The 21,695-nt window shown below is 39.4% G+C and overlaps 1 protein-coding gene across 21 annotated transcripts in view; it reads left to right on the forward strand.

Moving 5' to 3' along the window:
• Positions 1–21,695, forward strand: part of cast (calpastatin) — a 41,134-nt gene that overhangs the window by 7,522 nt on the left and 11,917 nt on the right. For 7 of the 21 annotated variants that reach the window (XM_083939133.1, XM_083939126.1, XM_083939122.1 and 4 more), the window contains 7 exons: positions 15,519–15,587; positions 17,713–17,844; positions 18,190–18,288; positions 19,697–19,810; positions 20,838–20,882; positions 20,966–21,058; positions 21,183–21,263. In XM_083939133.1, coding sequence (XP_083795259.1) covers positions 15,519–15,587; positions 17,713–17,844; positions 18,190–18,288; positions 19,697–19,810; positions 20,838–20,882; positions 20,966–21,058; positions 21,183–21,263 — 633 coding nt within the window. Of the gene's footprint in view, positions 1–7,883; positions 8,038–9,724; positions 9,776–15,518; positions 15,588–17,712; positions 17,845–18,189; positions 18,289–19,696; positions 19,811–20,837; positions 20,883–20,965; positions 21,059–21,182; positions 21,264–21,695 lie in introns of those variants that run through there. The other 14 variants (XM_083939127.1, XM_083939130.1, XM_083939132.1 and 11 more) reach the window with 12 other exon arrangements.

Raw genomic sequence — 21,695 nt, forward strand, 5'->3', positions numbered from 1 at the left:
ACAAATGAAATGTAACAGGTCTACACTGGCCTGTCCTGGTGTCAGTGCTTTGTTATCAGGGCTTTGTGTGTTTGCTCTGACTCACTTTATGTGTTAAAGGTTAAGATGTGTCCTGGGAGGAGGACTGTGCACGAATAGACTTCATATTTTAAGTGGGAGTTTTCTTTTTGTTGTGTCTTGGGCTGAGAACTCTCAGCTCTGGGCTGCAGCCCTCTGCCTCCCCCACAACTTACTGTTGTCAGTCTTAGACTGACAGGAAATGGCCCCTGGGAAAAACTATCTGGACTATGATGCAGAGCAATGTCTTAAAATGACAAGATAATAGAGCGAGCAAGTGCTCAAGCTTAGCGGATGTTGTACACATTAGTCTTGTTATTTGACACTTGTTTGCATGCTGTGATTGACAGCTATTTCAACCCTGCAGTTGATAGGCACTATTTTAAAACCCACTGAGAACAAATTTTCTTAATATCTGAACTAAGCAAGTAAAGAGTAGCACTGTTTTAGTACAGTTTTAAAGATCTGATGCTAATTTTCAGGTTCATACTTGTATTTGGGTTTTTACTAGAACATGTTTACATCCTGTAATGTTCAAAAACCACATTAGTTCTCTCATACTGTCAGTCTGAATATACCTTATTCACCCTCTGTCTGTAACCGTTTTAACATCTGTCAGGGCCCCCCCCCCCCCGTCTTCAACATCTGCACCCTCTGCGTCTCTGCACCGTCATTGCAGCTAGTGAATGACTGTGTATATGTGTGTGTATGTGACATCACAAACAGACAGAAGTCCTGACAACTCATTTAAAGACACAGAAGACTGTGCAATTTTTTGTGGATTGAGCGTTTTGATACATTCACGGTATTTATATACCACCTCGACCTGCTTTATAATAAAAATTAATTAAAATGTAATTTTTTACTCTGTGGGACCTTTTTAATGTTTTAAAGTAATTTTACTTAAGTAAAAGTAGCAATACCATAGTGTAAAATGTAAAGAATGCACATTCAGAATTCAGAATGACTTACATAAAGCAACTTTAATGGTTGTTTTTACAATAACAATACAACAGTGTTTTAGGTGTAGTTCCTAATGAAGAACCTAGAGAATTATCACCAGGATCTTCAGCTTTATATTATTTATATTGTTGGGTTATGGTTTATGAAAATTGCATTAAGGTGTAAGCAGAATTTAATTGTTGTGGCTTATAACCATTATAACTACTGTTAAAAAAAAAATTAACTAGTAAGTATGGCAGTCAAATAAATGTAGTTTCAAAAGAACAATATTTGACTCTGAAATATGTTAGAACTAGAAGTATAAATTAAAGTGGAAATATCCAGGTACTTAAGCACAGAGCTTGAGAAAGGTACTGGTTGTTTTTTATTGTGACAGCCTCAAGCACAAAGTTGAGCTTCAGTGTGCTCGAATCTGCTGAATCCTTTTACCAAGTGAAAGTCTGACGTAGTGCATGCTTTTCCACTTTCAGGAAATGAAAAAATCAGAACTTGAACTATGCTCTGTTATTACAGACCACCCGGAGCCTGTGTCATGTGCAGTTTAATGATATCATGTCACTGTTTGGATACTGAAGTCAAAATGTCCTTTCACTTACTGAATGTGCAAAACTTCTCAGGGTAAACAAAAACAAAATAAAAATAAAAAGTTTAAAATAGCCCTAAAGGCAGGAGGACATCAGCTGTATTGATGAGATGCTACATCATGTGGCGTTCTGTAATAAGCCCCTCAGGCTGTATGTGTTTGTGCCAGAAAGAGAGGCAGAGCACGTTGTGTACATGTGAGCATAAATACACAGACATTTCTGTTGACACATGTCCTTTACGGATACAGTAAATATTATCCTTCCATTTCCTGTTATATGTTTTTTCTTTTTAATGTTTGTGTTTATCCCGTTGCCAGCCTGTGTGTCAGCACTCATCTGAACCTGTCAGATTTCTCACTTCACTGTCAGTTTGGCTTGAGTTGACTGCTTTTGTCATGTTGGTTATATAAAAGCATCTCTGGGAGTGTTTCCAGGCCTCTGGGCTCACCTGAGAATGTGCTTTAGCACGGCGTTGTTATTCAGCACCAAACTGTCTGTGAACATTTGTTTTGCTGTATGTTTACATCTGCCATGCTTGAGGAAAAAGCTGGTGCTTATAAGCTGCATTATGTTTTTCCCAAGGCGTAATGAAGACCCAGCAGCCTGACGCTGGCTGGAAAGTGTAATGCGATATAGTGATTGAGACTCTTGGTATTGCTTCACATAAACACATAAAGTGGAAAGTTGATGATGACATGTTAGTACGCTTGTGATAACTATGAGCTAAAATTGCTGACAAATCTCAACTATATCTTGATGTTATTGTGCCTCATGTGCTCCAAAGGTATTCAGTCTTTAGGGCTTATTTCTCTGCTGGTGTATGACAAAAAGTACGTAGGTCTTATCTAACAGCAGATATTGTAGGTAAGTAGAGCAAGTGCCTATATTTTGTGCATGTTTCTAGTGTGGTGGTAAAATGTGGGTCAACAAACCAGGGGGAAAGTGCAGTGCTAAATTTAGACATGGACATACAGCAGAGTAAGAACAGTTTTAGGTGGCTGTAAATGTGGGGAATATGGATGCAAACAGGATTAAAAGAGAAGTAGAGTTTCACAGGGGGGTCAGTCTTGTTAATGCAGAGGTTAAATTGAAATATACGTTTTCTGGGTTTGATTTTGATTTTGGACACAGGCAGGGCTGTTCACCAACACTCATATCTCAGATTTTCTGAGTATCTCATCCACCCATGAACACACCATAAGTCAATAACCTGCACCTTTTAAAATGCATTATCTAAATGATGATGTGGCACCTTAAACAAAAATAAACAAAGATATTCATTGTAAGGGAATCGAGTCTCGACAAGCTTATTTAAACACAGAAGTGACTGCGTGGACAATGTGAAAAACACGTTGGACAATAACACTATTGTTTGCTCTGCTGTGTTCAAAAGTGGGGCAAAGAATATGTGAGATTAGTCTGTGTTTTTATACCAAACAAATTGAGAGAGTATAGAGAATATTTTGATTAAATGCATAATTTATATTTTGCCAAATATGTAATTTTGATTTAGGAGCATCCCTACAAGAGTTATAATATTTGACCAAATTGGAAAGCAAGCCTGTGAGAGAAAGTTACATTTAGTTTGATGCGGACAGACAGTTTTCAAGAGGTTAACATTTTGTTATTGCATTCAAAAACTCAGTAGATGAATTCAAGGAGTGTAATACAATACTTGCATTTAATTTTTAAATTTATGAAATCACTTGCACTGACTTTTATCCTTCAGCCGAAAGTGTGTGAGTAGATTTAAAGCCACTGGAAACATGGCTTAAAAAATAAAAATGTACATATGATATCAATGTTTGATGTCTCATTAAGCATCTTCAAAAATCTGAGTGAATATAAACGTTCATAACTATTAGAAAACATATTTCAAAAAACAGCTAATTTTGCTGTTTAGACCAGTCTCAGGACTGTGTGGGCGATAAAGTTTTGATTGACATCTCCCATGACAACCAGCACACACAACATGGTGGAACTAGAAAACTGTAGCATAGTCCAGCCCTACATGTTTGAGCCGTCAGATTCTTTGCCGGCTTCTTTGCCAGTGTTTTCAAAATCGTAGCAATTGGAGCTCAACTGCTCCAACATTTTGAATCAGAGTGAAATATCACAACAACTTCATGATTAGTAGAAAATGTATCCTAATGAGTCCCAATAACAGTGGTGATCCCCATCATTTCCACTTGTTCAAAATGGATAACAAGATGCAACTAATGCTTATGTTAGCACTCTAGCATGCCAATGTTGTAATTTAGCTCAAAGCACAGCTTTACTGTATGCAATAATAGCTGCATTAATTGATTTGTTTGTCAGACTTCAAATTCAGACAGATGAAAAACTAACTGACATATAAACTTGATACAGTGAACTTGTTAGTAAAGTGTTGCTTAGATATGCATCCAGCAGACATGCAGCAACATTATAATACAAGTGTAATTCCGGCACTAACATACATCAAATAAGCCATTGAGACAGTTTTTTTCATAACAACTATTAACAGAGAAATCTGGGAGACAGTCGCTTACAGCCGGATGTGGCTAACACTGATTAGCTTTGGGGCAGTACGGTCAACGCATTAAAACGGCTTTTTAACCACTAATACTGCTCAAAATAACATCAAACCTCTGCAATAGCATGATAAGAGTCTTTACACCTAAAACGAATCACCAACAACATAGTTAGTGAACACAGAGTTTATTAAAATAGTGTTTTGGAAGACTTACCAACTGGCCCTGGTACCAGCAGCTCTTGAAGTCCATTCAAGTTGATGACCAAATGCAATCCAAAAGGAAGAAGCCCATTGGTGCTTTATTTAGGAATCGGTCGCCTCTTACAATTAATTCTGGGACATGGAAAAAGTGTCCAGTACGCTGGAGTTGATGAGGGATGGGGAATCCTCCATAGCAGTCACACAGTGTGTTGCAGTATTCAATGATTCCAGGCCACAGCAAAAAATCTCTCTCTTGGCATAAATATTTTTATTCGGTGCCCATGTAGTACCACATCACAGTACCCACAGGCACACCAAAACATTCCTGCACACAGAGACTGGTAATGCTTCTTTCTACCTGTAGCCGCCCCCACCCCCTCGCGTGACATTTCGGTGCTGCAGGGAAATTTGCTGTCTGGGACTTTTACAAACCTTTTACATCTTTTATTAACTTATATTTCACCAAACTGACACAAACCACAACGTTTTCGTGTTTTGCTGGAATAAATCACCAATGGGCTCCTTCCTTTTGGATTGCATTTGGTAATTGACTTGAATGGACTTTACTACGAGAGGAGCTGGTACAGGGACCAGTAGGTAAGTCTTTCAAAACACTCTTTTAATAAACTCAGGGTTTACTATCACATCAGTGATAGCCACGTCCGGCTGTTAGCGACTCTCCAGGATTTCTCTGTTAATAGTTGTTACATGAAAAAAACTGTCTCAATGGCTTATTGGATGTATATCATTTCCAAAAAAAAAACATGGAATGATTTTTTCGCCGGGATACTTGTCTGTCTGCCGTTGCTGGAAACAGGGCTGGTGAGAGCTAGAAGACTCAACCCACCATGCAATAAGCCCAGAATACATAGCTACAACCGGCTAAAGGCTGAGCACTAATGACCTCAGTGACCTTATTGATTTGTCCTTCAGATCGACTACCACCACATGTTTAATCCATGTTTCTTTGTTTCTTAAAGGAGTTGTCATCTGGTTTGACAAGTTATCCAGGTTGCTCCTGTTTTATTCCTGTTATTTTTGGATAGTCAGTGTATCCTACATGTTGACAACAGGCTTTTTAATTAGCAGGATTTAAAAGCTTCCCCGTTCACATGTAGTACACAGAGTCGTTCTGGCAGTTACTGTTTCTGTTCCTGATTCAAACACTCTTTTATAACCTCCAGAACATCCTCGCAAAACACACCACTATCTATTTAAGTTATACCAGTATGTTTTCAATGTGAAATGCTTTTCACTTTAATCTCTTGCCAACAAAACTATACAACACCAGTCCGGTGTTTTCCCACTGACTTAGTTTAAGAAATATGATACCTCACAGCCTCCCACTTAGAGTTTTCCTGTGAGCTCCTAGAAACAGAATCAGAAATTCAGATGAGAAACCCTAAGCTTCACAGCTCTGATTGGTCAATCCCTCTGGATGGGTGCGCCCACGGTCTGCTTTAGCTCATTAGTTGTCAACACAGATAAGTGTTACCAAGGGTTACCAAGTAAGGCCTTTGGATCTAGCGTAAGCATGCAAGAAACATGCCAGGTCTGTCTCTGACACATCACACCACTAACAGAGTCAAAAACACAAAAGCAGAGGGCAGGCTCTGTTGTGTTTTACAGTCAGTCGGGACAAAGCTATTAGAGAAGATTTATTCTGAAAGGATCAAAAACAGACACATATTTCTGCCAGGGAGATGCCAGGCAGAGATTGTGCAACAAGTTGAGGGGATTTGCTTAATTGTGGTTTCTGAAGATATTTTTAGACAAAAAGAATAAGATAAGAGGAATTTAGAAACAAGCCAGAGCATTATTCTCATGAAGAAAATATCAAAAATACATCTGCCATGCTTAATTCTGAACTCGGTGTATCTGTATTTAAAGGGGACATATTACTGTAAGCTCATTTTCAGGTTCATTCTTGTATTTTCGGTTACTACTAGAACATGTTTACATGCTTTAATGTTAAAAGAAAAAACAATATTGCCTGTCTCTTTAAGCCCCTCTCCAGAAAAAGACCAGTCTGCACTGATTGGTCAGCCTTTCCAGATATTCAGCATCTTAGCATCTCTGCATCACCATTGCAGCCGGCGAACGACTGTAACGACACTGTAGTTTATAAAGTATAGTTGTGACATCACAACTGTACAGAAGTCCTGATGGCTTTTTAAAGACACACTTTCTGAGTACAGGCTGTGTGCATATCTCTTTGGATTGAATGTTTTGATACTTTCACTGTATCTATGTGGCTCCTTACCCAGCTTTATAATAAATAAAGACATTGAAATCTCAATTTTTAGAAGATGTGTCCTTTAATCATCAGCTTGCTTTGGCTGTTAAAGCAAGTCTACTAAGGTACAGAGGTGCTTCCGAGAAGAAAAAAATGTTTCCTATAGAGTAGCTAGAGTTCATTGTGGAGCATTATAAATATTAAATGCCATGTTAAATTCTCTAAAACCACTAAACAACACTGTTCATTTATTTGCTTTTAAAAGCATCACATTTCTATCAAAGGACAGCTCAAATCTACATCATGCTCCAAAATAACAAATTAGGATTTTTCCCTTTTATTTAGCATAAAACATCAGACTGATGTATAAACTGACAGACACAGTGAGCCTACACAGCAGTTTCAGATGACGTTCATACAATACTCCATTAATTTCCCTCTAAGTGCTATGTGTATTTTTAGACACAGTGAGGTGCTGTTTTCCAAAGCCTTTCCCCTTTCAACATGGTTGATACAGTTTGTTTGGTGGTGTGGAGTGCTTCGTCTAAGCAGTAGTTCAAAGTGTCTGGATTAACTTGAGCAGAGGAAAACTCTACTTATTAATGCTCAACGTGTGTTTGTGAGTTTAGAGAGTTGCCTCTATGTTTTTCTAAAATCCTTACATAACTCCTGGCTATTGTCCAGAAGCTGTGTTTCCTGTCTGTCCCTTTGTCCAGGGGTTACTTTGAAGGCCAGAGAGAAAATGTCTGAACTTGTATTAATGGTGATCTCAGTTACAGTGTTTTCTATCCTGCATCTTTCTTAATTTTAAAGTTTTTCTTTATCTCTGCTCTGCCTGTCTTTGGGTGTGGTTTGGACTACATGTGATGTGATTCCCCTCCCTCTCTCTTCTCTTTTCTTCTTTTCTTTCCTAACACGCACACACAAATAGTCTCTTGTTCAAATGGCTCTGCAGTCTAGATTCCTAAGCAGTGAGCTTTTCAGACACACCCAGACTCTGCCAACAACACTGCTGCAGCAAATCCACTTCTGCCTCATCATCACCGCTCCTTCCTTCAACTCCTCGATAACTCTTCGTGCAAATATCTTCTGTGTCTGTTATCAAAGTGCAACATCCCTCCTCTCAAAGCCCAGCCCAAACTTTCCCTAAAACCTACTTATTTATATTTCCTGGCAGGCAGCTGAGCAGGGGGTTGGTCCTTTTGTGTCAGACCGTCCAATCTAACTTAGCCTGCTCTGCTGCCTTGTGGCTGAGGAGGTGGAGCCAGAGCAGCACAGGCTTGTTGTGCCACTTCCATGAAGGCGGAGCAGCAAGTTTTTCTATATGTGTGTTTACATGTGTGTGTATGCATGCGTGTTCGCTTGACATACAGTGTTTCCACAGCAGGACTCTTAGGTGAACCAGCCTCAAGAGAGCATCTTGGTAGTATAGCCTACAAATCAGCATATACAGAGGAAACACACTCAGAATCAGACTTATGGTATGTATCTGGACAGTATTTCCCCTTCATGTTCGCTCTTTTTTGTAAATGACTGTGCATGGAAGGGCTTCCTGTCTGCCTGTCAAATATCTCGTGACGGCTCTATTTACCATCTGACAGTTGGAGGCTTATCGTTTATGTGTTGACATTTAACAGCAGTTTATGGTGATCGAGTTTACTGCCTCTTACACTTCTAGTTAAGGATAGTTAGCAGAGGACTAAGATCACTGTGTTATTGTGACTTTTATGGACCGCAAGAAGAGTTGTTGTCAAGGTAACGACAAAAAAGACAGCATATAATCAACTGTAAACACTGAGAGATACTGCACTAATGTTTAATAATAATTATTATATCATCAGGGTCTGACAACAACTCTTAATAAGACTTTAAACTAAATAATCTAACAGTATCCCGACTTCTGTATATTGTTGGTTATTGTTTATATAAAAAAGTATGAGTCAGTGTGCACATGATGGAAAAAATAATAGAACAAATACAGCAGACTAGAAGATCGGTGCTTCTCAACAATGCATATTAGTTTGCACTTAAGAGAGAAGTGATATAGTAACATGAAACCAGTACGGTGCTGTTAAAGTGCTATGGGTTTTTGTTTTTTTTATCCTGGCTGACAATAGAGTGCATTAACAGAACAATGTCAGCACAGGTAGCCTATGACGGTAGTTTTCACTGCTGACATCACTCTTGAGTTAACACCACTGTCTGTTAGCTCATAAGAGTTTTCCCTACAGCACCAATATTCATGCAGCTCTGCACTGAAACTACAGACTATAATTGTAAGCTTCGTTAGGATGTTCTGCTCCACATTCTTTCCTTCTAACACCAACTGCAGCTTTCGTCACTTCACCCACTGACCTGAGATGATCTGCCTTATCACTGCTGACCATTTAGTCAAATTGCCAGTGCTATTTTGAAGTCGTGGAGTACGCTGAGGAGCTGCTCACAGCCATATTCACATGTGCGTGTCTGTGGTTTTGTCGGGTGGGGCCCAGCATTAGTCATCAGTTTTCATTACAGGCACAAGCTGTTGCTTTAATCGCTGTCGTTGGGTAAGGCCTGGATATTCTGCATTGTTTCTACACTTCTGACAGAACATTGTGAGTTACGTGTTTCATGTAGGGAGCATCAGCCTGACGTGTGAGATGACGCCTCATCTAAAACAAGACAAAAAGGCAAACATCAAGCATGTCATATGTTTCCGTCTGTGATGATGTGACAAACTGAATGAATGCCAGGTTGAACTGAGCGCAGTGGTTTGAAATGGCACTCTGCTGCAAACGTCCACACTCTGAAACCTTGTGTCTATTTTGATCACACTCAGCTCTCTCAGAATGACCATGATGTTGGTATCAGTGTCCTGTTCCCAACTACGTCAGTCACTGTTTTCCTCACTGGTTACTGCTTGCTAAAGCCCTGTCTGTCAAATGACCACCTTCTTCATTGTAAGTGCGTATGAACCCCTGATCGAACAAAGCCTGGGGACTTGTAATTGGTAACTTGGCACTTGTAATTGGTAACTTGGCACTTCCATATATGTTTGAATGTGTGTGCTCTCATGTATTATGGTGTTTACATGTCTCATTGTACAATTGCACTGATGCACAGTCATTAAGTGTCTGTCAGCTTTGATCTGTTAACAGCTGTTTTACATGTCCTTTTATAAAACAGATACACGGCAACTATCGGCCCCTTCCCTCACCCCAACAAAATTTCTATCAGGTACAGATGTGTTCAATTTTTGTGTAAAGGGCCGGTCAGAATAACAGGAATGGCTCATAATGCTGCGTGACATACTGACATCACAAACTGCAGTATTGAGTTAATTGTCACAGTGTCAACACAAATGTAATTGCCTCGGAAAGGTAGTGTTTACTGCAGGATTGTAAGGTGTTCCTGTTAATTTTTCCACCTTATGTTTGGTCATGCATCTTGGCTGTGTCACGTATAACTTTGGGGCTAGCTTCTGTTCCACAATGTGGGAGCTTTGTTTTTTGTGAAAAGCGAATGATGGGGCCAAATTATTTTTCTGTCCAAAAAGAAAGCAGGTGTTTGAGTTCTTGGTGAGATTTCTTGCGTTGTTTACTCCGGTGAAATTATTCTCCTTAGTCGAAAGGAAAATATTTATTGAGGTAAATTTCTTGTATCTTGCATTACATCCTTTAACATTTGCTAAGTTGATAACTTTTGCTTCTTTTGTTAAATGAAGGTTTTTGTAGGGAAACATTTTCTGTCCTTCATATTAAAATTGGTACCTGTACCTAAACTCAGTGTTTCATATTGGCACTACTCTTTCTTTCTTTGGGAGCTGTTGTTTTTGAAGGGTAATACATTATTTTTTAATTTGTTTTTAGCATGTGGAGTTTATTTATTACTGTGCAGCACAGTAGTCGATATTACAGTTGGGCATTTAAGTAATTTCCACATTCGAGTACTTGCCAAAAATGTTTAAAAAATAGGGACCAAAGCTTCCAAAATTCATTTTTTATGAGTTTATGTATTAGTTTTATTCATGTTATGTTTATTTCACATCATGCAATTTCATTCATTAGCTAAAGTAACATTAACTTGTTAACTTACTATTGGTTGAGTTGACTACTTATACAGCTACTGTAGCTAACGTTATGGTGTGTATTCAATCATGGGGTTGCCCAGCGCTGTTATCCTTGGTGTGTTGAATGTTGTTGTAGTGTGAAATGTAATGTTGAAGTTAATGTAGCATTAGGTACAAAGCAAAAAAAGAAGAAGCAAGTACTCGTACGCTGAATGAATACTGACGTTCAAATCAAGTACTCAAGCATTCATGCCCACTGCTAGACCATTCACCTTAGAATATGGGTAAATATAGGTTTAATTTTCCCTGAGGTCACCTGTGCCCCACATGTTAAAGCATAAGACTTTATGTGTAAGGCATGTGCTAAATACAGCTTGTACTGTATGTGGCTGGGAAGTTGCAGTCTGCATGAGGAATGCTGCAGTTTGAAGCTTGCAAAGTATTTAGGTGGATCTCAGGTGAGCCCGAGTTCAGTCTGGTGACATAACAAAACCTCTGCGTTAGCTGTAGACACACAACTGAAACTCTGTCAAATACCTTGCTGCGTATTCATTTTCTTGTGTGAGAAAAATTTAAGAAAGCCAACAAGATGATATCACCTTTTGTTTCAGTCCAGGGAAGAGACCTTTGTACTTCTCTCTTTATTATAATCTGACACTGACATGGGAGTCATCTCATAAACTTGCTACTGTATGAAGTGCCCCTCCTGTCTCTTACACAATGCATTGTTTCCCTAAATGCACCATGAATGAAATGAGCAGCCTGTTTGTTTGTCTATTGGAGAAGTATCTGGGTGGTTCACTGTATGTGTCCAACCTGTCTTTGTTAATTGGCATTGACAGTGAAGGCAGGGCTTTGGATGTCAGATCAAGCCTCTTCTTTTGTGTGTGTATGTTTTTTGAAGCATGGTTTGAAGCATACATCTCTTCACTGGTGGTAAAGCAAATGCATGCAACAAAATTTGAGCATTTGTTCCGACCTCTAGTAATTGAGTGTAACTTATTGAATGTGTATGAGGGGTCAGAGAGCAAAGGAACTGTCACATTACCCTGAGATCAGCAAGTTCACACATGCTTCCATGGTGTGGGTCTTGCACTTTGTTTGTGGACTGCTCTCATATGACTAAAAGGCAAATTAGTCACCAAATCTTGGCCAACTTCCTCTGAATTCAGCAGAGGCATTTAAAAACTTTGGCGAGTTTTGGATATAGTCTTTGAGAGCTTTGGCTTAGTCATAGTGTCCATTTCTGGTAGGAGACATGATGTCTTTATTTAATTTTATGAGAGATCTGACATCATGCTTTAGACAAGAAGGGGACACACTGCTGTGACCACAATCCCTTTAATCAAATTAAATTATTCAATGTACGTCACTGAACCGGAGGCAGGGCAGCCGGGCTAGCCGTTTCTAGGGCTGGATATCGTTAAAGAAAACTACACTACCAGTACCAATACCCTTAAAGTGATACAGAGTACTTCATTTAAAATAACACTTCTGTGTTTTATGCATTTATTTTTATCGAGCATTACAGGCATGTAGTATGGTTAACTTTTTTAATGTTTTATGGCATTTTGGCATGCTGAGTAAACTGTCAAATACACCATATTCGGGGTAGAGCAGTAGTCCAATATACAGAGGCTAAAAGTAATTGCTGCAGTGGCCCAGGTTCAACTCTGGCCTGCGGCCCTTTGCTGCATGTCATCCACTCTCTCTCCCCTTCGTTTCCTGTCGCTGATGTCCTGATAAATATAGCAATTAAAAGGCCAAAAATCTATAAAAGTAATGTTTTTATATCGGTACTGAAATTCAGGTAAATTAGCATCAGTATAAAAAATTGGAGCATTACCCTGGACTGGTGTGATCACACAGTGTTCCAGTATTTCCAGCATCAGTTTCATCATTTCGCAATGAAAATATATTTGCTGGTGGATTTCTGTTCAAACCACATCAGATACATCATGCATTACCACCCAGCATGCAGGAAATGTACTGCAGCAACAGGAGTAACATGACTTCCCCTGTGGCAGTGGGATGCCCTGGCTGCTTGTGACCTCAATTACTCCTTTGTGCCACTTCCTCCTAAACATTCTCTCCCTAAACAGTATAATGTGGACCTTCCAACAGTAAATACATTAATAATAACATTATTCCTAACCTAAAAAATATATCACAGAGGTCTAAAAGGTTGAAAAATTTATATTTCCAAATACATATTGAGGGAAGTGTGAGCCTCAAAGCTGCCCTATGGAGCAAAGCTAAAGTAAGCACTGTCTGTGATTCAAATCCTGCTCACCCTGAGCTGGGTTGTGACCTTATGTGAAATGCACCACCAGCGTGTGAGGCAATCATTGACGGATCCGCAATAATTTCTAAATCAGAGATTGCAGATGGTTCAGAGTTGTGTAATTTACAGTGCACTCTGTCTCTCTGTGTCTCTCCCTCCTCTTGTTCATCTGTGTTTCCGTTCACTCACTGTCTTCATTCGCAGACGTATAACCTGGCTTTACCACACTGCCTCAGTATGCTGAAACTGTAAATCATGACGCACAGCTGACAAGTTATCTCACTCAGAGGCTTTCAGGTATTGAGGGACTCCAGGGCACCTGTCAAGAATATTTTTGGAACAATGTAAATTCCAAGTTGTTGTTTTTTTACAGTGCAGTGAACCTGTGGCAACCTGTGTGCTAATATCCAAATGATCTCACAACCTTGTATGATTCGAAGGAAACACAGTAATGTTCCCTAACCGGCTTGGTTAGCTCTGACTCTGCAATGATAAAACAACATACAATGCATTGGGTTGGATGTGAAACTGACTGCAGAGATTCTCACCAGGCGTCAGTTGGGCGGAGGCTCTGTGTGCTTTATTCACACCACCTGAAAGAACTGGGCTGGGCTCTGAAGCATACTGGGCTCCACCCGGAGACCAAACTTCAAAAAGAAGTTTACTTAATACACTCTGTGGATGCCCTCCCTCCTTGTGCACCATAGAAATAAGCACTAGTTTTGTTTTGTTTTATATAGTTACTCATGTTAAGCAACAAATTGACTCCCGTCTGTCAGACTCTAGCAGCTGGTTAAATTATTTTAATACCTCTGTGCCAGCGATAGCTATGGCCAGAGGCCTTATGTTTTCAGTTTTTCCGTTCATCTGTCTTTCCCATTCTTGTGAACTTGATATCTACTACTATCAAGCTTAAATGTGGTACAAATATCCACTTGGATTCAAGAAAGAACTGATAAGACTTTGGAGATCAAATGTCACTTTGACCTCGTGTCTGTTCAGCCATACTTGTGAAGGCGATATCTCAGAAACCCCCTAAATTTGGCATAAACATCGACTTGGACTCGAGAATCAACTCATTCGAATTTAGAGGTCAAAGGTCAAGGCCACTGAGAACTCATAATGTGTTTTTCAACCATAACTCAAGAATTCCTCCGCTAATTGTGACATTTCACACAATCAACTAATAGAATAAAATGATGAAGTGATGTCCAAAAGGTCAAAGGTCAACTTCACTGTGACATCATTATGGGTCATAACTCAGGAACAGAAGGGCTGGTGGAGACAACTAACTGCAAGACGGTAATTGTAGTTTATTTTATAATTGAGTAAATGTGACCGGGATATGACCAAGGCTATGGATACTTTAATCAGTTTTCACTTCTGTCTAATTGACGGGGGGTCAGAAGTAATGTGAGATAAAAAAACAACCCCAAAATGTAAACAATGCCCCATTAACTTCTGAAAGAAACAGTAAGGCCTTAGTCACTGTGACTGACCTGGACAATTACCAGGAGATGAACTGGACCTTCAGCATGATAAGTTTTTGTTACTGAACTGGAAACAGTATCAGCCACAGAAACTCAAATCTTATCAAGAGAAAATCTTAGATAACCAGTAACACCGTAGATAGTTAGCAAGTGAGGAAGTGCAGTGCAGCACAGTGAGTTTGACAAACCAAACAATAATAAGGAAGCTGGGGAGGTGGGTAGTATGCCAGAAAAAAACTCAAGATAGGCGTCATACATTTCTGGGAAAAAAACTAGGAAAATCTTGTTTTATTTTTTCCAAGAACCCACAGCCCTTCAGTTTGCAAGGTTGGATCAACCGCCTCATCAGAGACGCTGATGCTTTCCATGTATTATCAGTGGATTATCAATGGATAATCTGTCATATTGTGCCCTACTGTACTGCAAATCCCATGTGAACTGCCCGTAAATGTAACCAGAGATATCCTTACACCTTCACATTCCTGACACTGTCAAATGTATTTAATCATGTTCGAGAATATCCAGAGTTTTTTTTCTCTCACACATTTGTGAGTTTTTTCTCATATATTTACCACTTTAATCTCAGAGTAACTTTAATCTTGGGGATACCCCCTCACCTGGCTCCAAAATCTTTTAGTTTTTTTACCCATAATGTCCCTAATACGTCATACTTTGAAGTTGGATTATGTGTAAATCATCTCAGTGATAATTTTACACTGTGTGACTCGTTAATCCTACGTTTTCATCACTGTTGTCAGTTTGAGAAAACAATAATACTCGGCCTCTTTGCTCTCTGCTGTCAAGCAACGGTCACACCCTTCAGTCAGTAATGTAGCGCTCGAATCAACCCTGACTGCAGTTTGGCGGACATGCGTTTGGCACTGTGATAAATTGCAGTCTCAGTTCTTTTATGTTATTTTCTGTAAAAAGTTACGGGTTGAAGCTACGTGGCCAAGCGTCTTTTCCCTCTCCATCCATAAATGAGCTGCATGGAATGTTTTGTTTCTAAACGAATGTTGATTCTTGCAAAATCTTCACGTTGCTCTATGGGAATCTTGAAATTATGATGTTGATGATTTCTCACTGCAAATTGCTTAACTTTTATCTCTCTCTCTCTTTCTCTGTTTGTCTCTCTAGCCGCAGCCGACCAAGGCCACACCCAAACCGGCAGCTCAGGTCTCCACTGTGAAGCCTGCGCAGTTCGAGGTATCAAACATTCCTCCTCTTTAATGCCCTTTAACCTCTTCTAGTCCTGTCTTTCTCTTAAGAATAGAGTCAACTTCCTTTGTTCAATCAGTGGATTATTGTGTGTCTGACCTCTGGCCCAGTCATTATCTGGACTCTGTAGTATTGTTACTTCCTTTCCTGTTCCAGCTTCATGTTTTTAACAGTTTTATTCAGAGCGAGGGAATAGGTTTAGCACACACAGAGCAGCAGCACAAACAGCAGAAAAGAAAACTTTCCTTTTCCTTCCATTCAAGCACAAAAGAGGTAACACCCAGTTTTTCAGTAGGAAGCCTTTTAACCCCTAAATGCTGCTCTCAAACAAAGTGATGGTACCTTCGTTTTCAGTTTGCTGTGTTGCTGGTTGGACTCATTTAAAGATGTTTCAGTAATTCTCAACTGTTTGTTTAAGTAGAACTTTAGGACATGTTAAATTTATTTACCAGAATGTTAATAGGGCCTATAAAACAATTGCAAGTAATTTTACGCTTTTATTTTTTAAGATCTGAAGTCTTGTTAGCATACCAGCATTATGTCTGTTGCTATTAAACAGTCGTCAGAATTCACTTAGGTATTTGGCCTAATCTGTATTTTATTAAATGTCTGCCAAGTGCTGTTTACAGGGGACAACAACAGGGTGACCAGGACAAACTGTTCTGTTTCTCTACAGTGAAAGTACTGAAAGTCTCTTAATTACTAGTTTTTGTCTTGGAACAACCATTTTGGCTTTAAAACAAGGCTTCCACTGAGTCAATGGCCTAACAGCTTCTCGTTTATCTCTTTAACTTCTTTAAGGGCAGACAGTGTTTGTACCCGACAAATCAGCAAGGCCGGCCTTGACATTGTCTATTTTCATACCTGCATGGTGTCTTTGAAAGTAGCTATATGTAGAAGTATTTAAAATAGCACATTATGAGACAATGGCATGTTTTAAACTTACCATGTTATTAATAGACTAAGCTTGTATTTCTTAGTCATTAACCTTTAGCTTTAGATGACTCTTGTTAGGAGCTTTGACTTTGCTATAGTGGGGTACAGCTGCTCATGTTTCAGTGGCAGCGTATGTGCATACTGTGGGCAGTATATCATGTTGAGCCATACAAACAGCCACTATGTATGGTGCATCATTAAAGGCCATCTAAGGGACTTTCTCTACCTCTTTTTTTTTAACTTAAAGGAGCACTCGAGTTATTGAATGTGGCAGTTTTATTAAGTGACAGGACTCACACGAGACAGATTTTCAAAATCTAAGCAGCAGAGGTCAAGATATCCTGACTGTTAGTCTGCAGTATGGACCTTATATGGCTCGTTCCATTCCTGGTTTTGTCTTTTAGCTTCTGGTTGTAGAGCAAGGCCGGTAATTATTGAACCCCAAAAGGTTCATGAATCGCTGTGAACTGGGTTTAATTCACAATGATGACACATTCACTCTACATTTTCCCGCTTATTATTATAATTATGACTTTTTACTAAAAAAATCAATAATTTGACATTAAATATATATTTTAAAATGGTTCAGTACTCAACTAGCTTACGGCATGTTGTAGCAGCAGCTCGATGTTTCTGTGATAAAAAGTATAATAAGCTTTGATGCTTTACTTATCTACGATGATGCAGATAATTAAGTTATTCTTGTGATTTCCATTATTTAATAAACTTGATGATTTTTAGTATGAATATATTATATTGATTATATATTTCCTTTTTAATATAATTATGAATAATCAGCTAGTTACATAATAATAACAAACCCATGTCCCTTGATTTCTGAGTTGTAGAAGAATCACTGGAAACTACATTTCCCAAAATGCAACTAATAACAAATGAATTACCTGACAAACACCCATTTGTTTTTTTCATCTGCCTTTGGAGCCACAGAAGACATTAAACAGCTGTTTTCCCAAGCTGAGTAGTACTCATTATGGCAGATAAACTGGCTTTTGTGTGTAGAATAGGTGCATTGTCCCTTTTAACAATTCATTTAATTTAGTCAGACAAAGTAAAGACACTAGCAGTTGTCACAAACATACCTATTAAGTCATCACAAGCATCCAGTGAGCTGTAATAAAGGTAGATGATCAACTTTTCTACACCTGGTACATTACAGAAGGCATCATCAGGATCCGCCATGGCTACAAAGCCTGGGGTGGTTACCACAGCAACAGGCGGAGCCACAAAAAGTGGTGTCACAGCTGGAGGAGATGCTTCAACTGGGACAGCAGGAAAAGCCAAACCAGAGGTAGACAGACTCTGGATGCTTAAATATACGGGGAAAGGGCTTTTGGCTGTTTGGTGCGATGTAACATGAACCACTGCTTCCTTCTACCCTCTCAGCGTATGCTCATCATGGCGACACAGCTCCACTCTCTTCTTCACTGGCTTCATCTTCTTTTTATCTTTGCAAAACACATTTTCCCGGTGTATCTGTGGCTCAGCCGCTCAAACACCTTGATCTGGTAGAAGCACTTGCTGTATCAAATTAATGAGCACTCATATCATCACGCTTGAGATGAATACTCATCACCCTGTGGAGCTGAATAACTTTCCCATGACTTTCTTTAAACACGTGCTCCTTGGTTTGTAGACTAACACTACGCCGGCAGGGGCTACTGTTATTGACATGTCGTCCGCCGGGGCTACCTTTGTTGACATGACTTCAGCTGGGGCTAAAGAGATGCCAAAGGTAATGGTGTCTTTGTGAAGAAAGCATTGCTAACTGTTTATTTACATTACTGCTGATCATTTTATTTGGATTTTGATTTATTTTTTTACACTTTTGAAGCCCATTTCCTCCAATACTTAGCATTGTTATGAAAAATAAAAGGTCCTGCAAGTAATTATAATGAGAAACTTTCTAAAAATAATGATTTAGTATCTCAAAACAATGACAAAGGCTGTGTCCACCAAAGCGTTTTCTCCCAGTTTTCAACTAGGAGAAAACACTTGATGGCACTCTGAAAACACTTGTTTATGTAGAATGACAGTGGGTCTTTATGATATTTGTCCCGACCATCTTCCACTGTGATTGGACAGCAGAGTAAAGAGAGACGATGACAAGCCTAGCGTTTTAGCAAAAATGTTTAGACTCGCCAGAATCACAGCGCAGATGAGATGCTCAGTGCCTCGCCATGCTGCTTCCGTATGTAGGAGATCAAAAAAACACAGCGCTCCAATTGCAAAGAAAAAAATATGCTTTTTGTTGGACACGGGGTTGGAAACTTTCTAAAATAATTAGCTAGCATCTCTGCATGAGAACATTTGTCATTATATTGAAGAAACTACTAATTTTGCGATACTCAATTATTTTGAGAAAGATTGTCATTAAATGACTAGCAGGATCTTTTTTTTTCCCGTTGCATTGGCATAAATGGGCTGCTATATATACCAACTTGGTAACATGCTGGTTCATGAACATTTTGTATAGGATTTATTTTTCATTGAGCTTGTGTTGCTGTAAAGTTGTATTGTCTGTTGAAGAGAGTCCCTGTTGGTCGAGCCAGGGGATTTAACTCCAACAGCCTTTCTGAATTCACATGATCTTTTTCACACCAATGTTTGCTTATCATATTTCTTATTGTTCCATCGATTATTCTTTGGTTTATTTTAGGTTTTTAGATTAAATCTTCTGATAAAATAGTTGGTGAATATCTTGCTAAGCAGCCGACCTACATTTTAGATACAGTATGAGGTGAATTCTTGAATACACTAAAAATTCTCTGCTTATTGCATTGACATTACATATTCCAAGCAAGTTTCAAGGCTCTTGTGAGCTGTCTGGGAGGCAGAAAATTACTCAAGAGAGTTTTAAAAAATCAGCAGTACTGTAACGTATACAACGTTTTAAATGGGCTAGCACCAGGGTTTAACCAATCACACTGATCAATGGTCAGATTAGTCTTCAGTAGACCTGAATGGTTAATAACTCACAACAGCGCACAACAAAGAAACGTTGCTTTAGTAAGACTACATTAGCAGGTCTGACCAGAGGTCATTGTACTTTTTCTCCTGCTCTGTTTTCACTAACACTGGATTTAGAAGTGTTTTGTATCTATCATCCTGTTTTTGAGTAATCATTAGCTACCTGTTTGTAGACTTCTTCTGTCTCCCAAGTCAAAGCCAAAGCTACAATTCCTTCTGCAGCCGCTGGCATGACATCGACCACTGCTGTGACCAAACCTAAAGAGTCACCCAAAGACACAGCCAAGGTAGATCTGACTGCTACAGGCTTCTCAGACTCTTTATCATGACTCAAGGCGAGGCACTCTTTCTGCAACATCTTTGTGTCGCAGACTCTTATCAGGGTTTTTTTTTTTAACTTTCTTTACCTGAGAACACTCAGATTCTTTCTTTGGAGATTACTCCCTTTGGGAGCTTCTTTCTTTGGAGATGACCAAGTAGAACCTTTGTTCTTTACTCTGCAGCCCTTTTCTCAGCATGCCTACACTTATTTGCAAATAGTACACACCTGTCCAATTGCAACACCACTGAAATCTGAGTCAGTGGCAGAAAAGAAAAAGAGAGAATGAAAGGAGGAGAGGCTTACAGTTTGTTGGTTTGTCTTCTTGCTCTAATTTAATTGCACAACACCTGACGCTTCTAAACTAATGTCTGTCAGTTGATGGAAGATTTCTACTGCTGGAGTTGGTCGCTCACTTTCCTGTCTTTTATTTGACTCTTTGGGTGTATAACTGACTTTGTGCAGGTTCAGTGGACCTGTAATTTTACTTGACATGTACTTGGCTTAAAATAGATTTAAATGCATTGTATTTTAGAGTGGCACTGCCATCTCAAAAGTCAAAGCTGATGTGCATAAAGTTGATCCAGCTAATACATCAAAGCCAGTTTCCATGTCTGCGGTTGGAATGTGTCTGTGCAGGGGAAGAAAAGAGCAAAACCGACTCAAACGATGGTAGACAATCCTGAAACCATCAGTGGTGGAGGCTGTTGGATACTTTTATTCTGTGTATTTCCTGTCTGTCTGTATAAATATTGCATTGGATATTTTTATTTTGTTCTGACTCAATAGACCAATACTGTGCCGTCAGGGACTGGTGAGATTTGTCATTGGTGTCTGATTTTGGGGAAATGTCTTTTTCTGAAAGATATTATCATGAGGTCTCTCCTGGAGCATGTGGGTCAATTTGCAGTTGTAGTTTCTTGAACAACAATGTCTGTGTATTGTGTCTTTCATGTCATTGAGGTCTGTGTACTGATCCTGAATCTGTGTTGCAGGTGCAGGTGGAGGTTCCTCCCGCAGCAGCTAAAGGAGCCAAAGAGGTAAATAACTACCAAAGCACAATGAGTTTGCTTTAAAAAGCATGATGCTTGCTCCATTGTGTTGAGTTGTGTTGCGTGTGCAGGTGGATCCTTTCGATGCCTTGGCCAGCATACTGCCATCTGTTGACCCTATTGCACGCCCGCAGCCTGTATACACCGGGCCAGAGGTCAAAGAGGTACAGCAGCACAGTGTGCACGCATGTGTTTGAACATTAACTGAGCAGGTCTGTGACTGCACTGAGCTGCAGCATGAATCTGCTGTGAGTAACTGTGTGTGTGTGTGTGTTGCATGTGTCACAGCATGACATCACCTCCGAGAAGGGTCAGAAGTGTGGAGAGAGAGAGAGCTCGCTGCCTCCAGACTACAGATTTACAGATACGGTCAGTTCTCCCCTCCTCTCCATCTGATTATCTAATTAGCTTTGCCACCGCAGAGTTTGTCCCACTGATAAACTTTGCTGTCAACACATGGAGCTTTTCGAAGGACTATTTATTCAGTGGGAAGTAGTTCCTATGAAAACAGACAGTCAGGTCTGTGGGTTATCGAGTAATGGGAACTTTTTCAATATTGTGAGAAACATAAACAAAGCTCCATTCACCTTTATTGTATGATAAGGAGATGAGCAGGGCTGAGTTTCAAATGTTATAGTTTTTTGGGACCAAGCAAATATGTCTTTGGCATGTATTCATAAAAAACTGTTAAGTACCAAATGCTGGCATCAAACCCTGTTTCACAATATAGTTTACTCATTCTTTGATCAGATTGTTCCACCTTTAAAGTCCCATACTGTACAAAGTGAAATGTCCATGTCG

The sequence above is a fragment of the Echiichthys vipera genome (assembly GCF_963691815.1).
Source record: "Echiichthys vipera genome assembly, chromosome: X".
NCBI classification, from domain to species: Eukaryota; Metazoa; Chordata; class Actinopteri; order Perciformes; family Trachinidae; genus Echiichthys; species Echiichthys vipera.